Here is a 5,192-nt window from a genome sequence, read left to right as displayed (position 1 = left end):
TACTAGAATGTAGTATAATTACAGCACAGTAAAGTATAACAAATCATAGAATCATAGAATGGTTTGGGTTGGAAAGGACGTTAAAGCTCATCTAGTTCCAGCCCCCTGCTGTGGGCAGGGACAGCTTCCACTAGACCAGATTGCTCAAAGCCCCGTCCAACCTGGCCTTGAACACTGCCAGGGATGGGGCAGCCACAATTTTCTGGACAACCTGGTCCAGTGTCTCACCAACCTCACAGTAAAGAACTTCTTCCTAATACCTAATACCTAATCTAAATCCTAATACCTAATCTAAATCTGCCCTCTTCCAGTTTAAATCCATCCCCCCTTGTCCTATCACTACATACTCTTGTAGGAAGTCCCCTCTCCATCTTTCCCCCTGTTACAGGCTGCTGTAAGTTCTCTGCAAAGCCTTCTCCAGGCTGAACAAGCCCAACTCTCTCAGACTGTCTTCGTAGCAGAGGTGCTCCAGCCTCCTGAGCATCTTTGTGGCCCCCTCTGGACTCGCTCGAGCAGGTCCATGTCCCTCTTGTGCTGGGGGCCTGAGAGCTGAACACAGTACTACAGGTGGGGTCTCACCAGGGCGGAGTAGAGGGGGAAAATCATTTCCCCCAACCTGCTGGTCACGCTAATGCACAATGTTGTGAGCATTTCTTTTTAAACCCCTGATGTAGCTGCTTCTTCCTTCTCAGTAAGGTGTTCACAGGTAAAATAGTCGAAACATCATCCATCTATTGGGAAATAAGTGGACTTACATTTGTTCAGCTGACTCTTGTGTTTCTACTACAATATTCCCATGGACGACTTTCTTTTCAGACATAGATGGAGACAGTGTCAAGGAGGATCTGTTGCTTTGAGTAGTTTAAAGTAATCCAAAGCAATCACTGTGTAATGTCAGTAGTGTTATTCATGATTCTTGTGGGAGTGTGAATGAGTTGAGGGTTCTTTTGTACAAAGATTACATTCTTTGTAGATACTGTGTTAGGATATATGCAATTAAAACCGCAACTAAGTTAGATCTGGAAAGAAGATGCCTGAATGTTTTGTTTTTAGGTATGTCAGAACTATTTTCTATTCATTTTGGCTGGGTAATTAAGTGAAGTAAAAGGAAGGAGAGAAAGAAGGGAACCTGTTTGAATGCCATAGTCAATGGAATATGTAGTCTTCCAACATACCCATTTAAACTTTGTATTTAAAAAAAAAAACAACAAAAACCCCACAAAAACAAATGAACAAAACCAAACCACAGCAAAACATACACTATATATATATAAACAGTACAAATTCTGCCATTGCAGAACAGTGAATAGCACCTGGTTTGTACCACCTGGAAAGCAAACGAGGCCATCTGCTTTGTATCAGTATGAAGGATATTGCATTCTGGAGTAAAAGCACCATCCAGGCAAAGGTGTGAAGAGGAGTTCATTGGGGTAATAGTGTAGGAAAGAAGATCAAAGGTTTGTCTTAGAAAAGGCAAGAGTCTTAACCTACTCTTAAAATTAAAAAGAATGCGTATTAGCCTTTCCCTTTGGTGGGCCAGTCCTGCTACTTTCACTGAGCCTGCATGTGCAGACACGTTGAGAAGGGTCTGCTTTGTGCAGAAGTCGATACGGGAATGAAACACTACTTTAATCCCACTTGTGCTCTCAACAAGGACCTTCAGTGGGATGTAAGGTGCATTGGCCTTGTGCCAGCTCCCTGTCCAAGGGCAAATCCCTTTCTCAGCAAGTGACATTAGATTGTCAACAACGATAAGCCTGTGGCGTGTTTTCTTATTTCTCTTGCACACAGACAAAACCAGAGTCTCATTTGACATGAGATCAGCTTCAACCATTCAGATTCATAAGTAACATTTACCTGTAATTTTTCTTCCTGTATTTCTCTAAATGATTAACAGTGTGGACTTCCCGGTAGGAAGAGCAGATGTCTGTTCAGTACAGGTGCAGTTTTGACACTGTGGGTAGTGCTGGTGACCTGCATTTACAGTAAACATAGAAAAGAGGTGTGGTGGCAGGGAACAGTGCATTTGCATGACAGAACTGAAATGTAACCCTGCCTTTTGAACATGGCTAGTCTTCAGGCAAGGTCATGGAGAGCTGTGAAATGATCTGGCATCTGAGACCCCCGAGAGGCATTCTTCCATTTACTCACAGGAACACTGCTAGAGAGCAGCATTTTAAGTGTAATGATCACACAGATTAAATGTCCTTTTCCTGCTTCAGGTATCTGGCTAGAGGCTGACATCCTCTTTGTTTTAAGAAAACCTAGATCCTGGTCTAACTTAGTGATAAACTGAATGAGTTATTTTCATTTGAGCATTCATTTCTGAAAATATTTCCACTGGACAACAGAGTTTATAGTGCAAGTGAAAAGCCTGGACTGTTCAACTGTTTCCAAGGTTTTTTTAGAAGGCAGAGAAACTCCCATGATCATTTGATCTCAAATGAGTTGTACATACCATGGGACATTCCCCTGTAATTCTTGCCTCGAACCCATACCTTCCATCTGAGCTATGGCACATGTTTTAGAAATACATTTATTTGTGAATGGAAAAGATCTCAACCCCTCATGGAATGCATTAGCTGACTCTTAGGTAATGCTACAAAACCTCCAGCTTCAGACACCAGCTCTTGCTAGGCAATGTTAGTGATGGAGGCAAAAGTAGATTGACAGTTGCCCTGGCTTATGAGCCATTTTGGTGCTGATGCTGCCCCTGGCACAAACTAGAGTCCAGGATTGTTCTCACTCATGTCTGTCTGGAATGGTCTGCCTGTATGTTCACCATGCTTTGAAGATTATCATTGTTTTTTGAAGCTGCAGAATAACCCAGCGAAGATACAAAGGCTGACTTGAAAATGCACGCTGACATCATTGCTGCTGGTTTCTGACTCAGCAGAGACGTAGATGCGTTTCTCAGAGTAGAGGATGTTGTTTCAGTTATGCATCTGAGGTAGTTTGACATGAAAGACTGAACAGGGTGGAAACTTTCACTTTGAGCAAAAGAACGGTTCTAAATGGAGTCTACGTGCTTGTGCCTTCTCACGTCTGTCCCTTCCCACAGCTCTCCCAGACCAAACATTCAACTCTCCAAACTGATGGTGGCAAAAAAGAGAAATCTAATTAGCTGTGAAGATGTGTCTTCAGAAAAAAAATATAGCTATGGAGCTTTTGAACAACAATGTGGGAAAACTCGAACACCCTCTAGTTGCTGCAAAAGAAGATCCCAACACAATGAGGTTAACTTAGAGGAAACGCACAGATGAGGACATCATGCCCTTATAAACTGACAAAAGTCCTTGTCCTTTGTCCACCTCTTCTCCTTGTCAAGCTGCCAGCAAACTGGAGGATGCAGCACAGATCTGGCACAGTCAAGAGGGATTTTCAGCTCCCCAGTTAAAGCAATGTGTATGGTCCATCAGGTAAACCAATGTCCATGTAAATACCTAGTAATAGCTACACAGCAGGCTATCAGGGCATCACCTTTGTTTTTGTTTATCTGAGGCAAGTGCTCATAGCGATGAGCAGAACATACCTGCAATAAGCAGAAACGTGCAAAATGCTGAAGATTTTTTTAAAAAGCTCATGTTCCATTTGTGAAACTCATGTTTCTTGAAAAAGCCTCTCTGGGTGAAGAAAAGAGTTTTCCTCTTATTGTATGCATGTATGCATTCTTGATCTGACATGACTTGCAACCACGAGAGAGCCCTCTTTCCTTTGAAGATTTCTCAGCTTCCCCAGAAACTAGGAACATGCCATATAAGTTTTGCAAACTGCTTGTAAGCTGTTTCAGTTAGACCAGAGCAGCCGAAACAACAAAGCTTGCAGTTGTCTTTTGGATTTCATTGTGAAAAGCCTTTGGGTAGTTTACAGATGACAGAAGATCCTTGGTTCCTGAGAGGGAGGAGTTCTGCCAAAACTTTGAAGATCCGTGTAAACTTTGCAAATTACCCATCTTTTGGAGACAATTATATCAAACGATATCATGGATTACAATACATGAGAAGTGTTTAGAGCCTGGAAGATTGTTTATGTTTGGCATTAACTCTTATGGTCATAATTTCAAGCAGAGAGAAAAGGAATACACAGGAACTCTCTTATTATCTTTTGAAATATGAAGATCAGAGGAAAAGAAGGGTTTAAAGTGTGGAGTGATGGTCCTCAAAACCTGTCTGTAAATTAGCTGGCATCCAGCATCTATAAAAAGAACAAGACTTAGAGCTGATTTCCAGACACAGAGTGGACCTCATGAGTTGTTAGCAGTGCTTTGAGATCTGAGTTTTCATACACCGCAGGAGGAAATTGCAGCCTGCGGGGCAGAGTACCTATACAAATGTTTCCTCCTTACTTGGACTGATACAAGATTTGGAAGCCAAATTCAGGAACTGACATTCCACTGGTGGGGAAAAAAAAAAGAAGCATGGACAGCAGTAAAGATGACGATGGACTACTGAACAGGATTGCATTTCCAGGAGCTATGTCCCTGGCTAACAGCCATGCGCGAACCCATGGTGTTGCCCTGAGAGAGCCCTTTGGGGTTCCCTTCCATCTGGACCCATCTTACTGGGAGCAAGCCTACGGTGGGCACACAGGTTGCATCTCCTACATCCCATTCCCTGGCTATGTGGGCATCTATGACTATTCCTTTGAGCCTGCCTTCATTCGAAAGAGGAACGAGAGGGAAAGGCAGCGGGTGCGCTGTGTGAACGAGGGCTACACACGCCTGAGAGAGCACCTGCCCAAGGAGTTTGCTGACAAGCGCCTTAGCAAAGTGGAGACCCTGAGAGCTGCAATAAGCTACATCAAACACCTGCAGAGCTTGCTGGACTGTCATCCCTTGGGGTCGAACAATAAGGAAACACTCTCTGCCAAGGAGCTCGCAGAAGCTCCCAGTCCTGGTCCCCTGCGGGAGTGCAACAGTGATGGAGAGTCTAAAACCTCGTCAGCTTCATCCCCCTACAGTGAATTTGAGGAGACGGGCAGCTAGGTAACAGCCTCTCTGGAGACAGAAAGCTTCAAGTTCAGCTGAAAGCCAAATCTAAAACCGTGGGGTTTTTTCTACGGGTGAAAATGAATACCAGGAAAAGGAAAAACAGCTAGGGAAAAACAGAGAAGGTATTTTCAATCTGTCAAAGGACTTTAAATGTTGTCTGTACAAAACCTAAAGATGATTTGTAAGCAAACTGATATCTCTT

General features: G+C 43.3%; 1 protein-coding gene across 1 annotated transcript; it reads left to right on the top strand.

The window, feature by feature from the left end:
- The first annotated feature begins 4,417 nt into the window (after nucleotides 1-4,417).
- On the top strand, nucleotides 4,418-4,984 carry ASCL1 (achaete-scute family bHLH transcription factor 1). Its single transcript, XM_010012455.1, has one exon. The coding sequence runs from the start codon at nucleotides 4,418-4,420 to the stop codon at nucleotides 4,982-4,984; it is 567 nt and encodes a 188-aa protein (XP_010010757.1).
- Nucleotides 4,985-5,192: the final 208 nt, after the last annotated feature.

The sequence above is a fragment of the Nestor notabilis genome, unplaced genomic scaffold, assembly GCF_000696875.1.
Source record: "Nestor notabilis isolate BGI_N333 unplaced genomic scaffold, ASM69687v1 scaffold3674, whole genome shotgun sequence".
NCBI lineage: Eukaryota > Metazoa > Chordata > Aves > Psittaciformes > Psittacidae > Nestor > Nestor notabilis.
The sequence above is the reverse complement of the archived record's forward strand: the minus strand, read 5'-3'. Positions and strand labels throughout refer to the sequence as shown.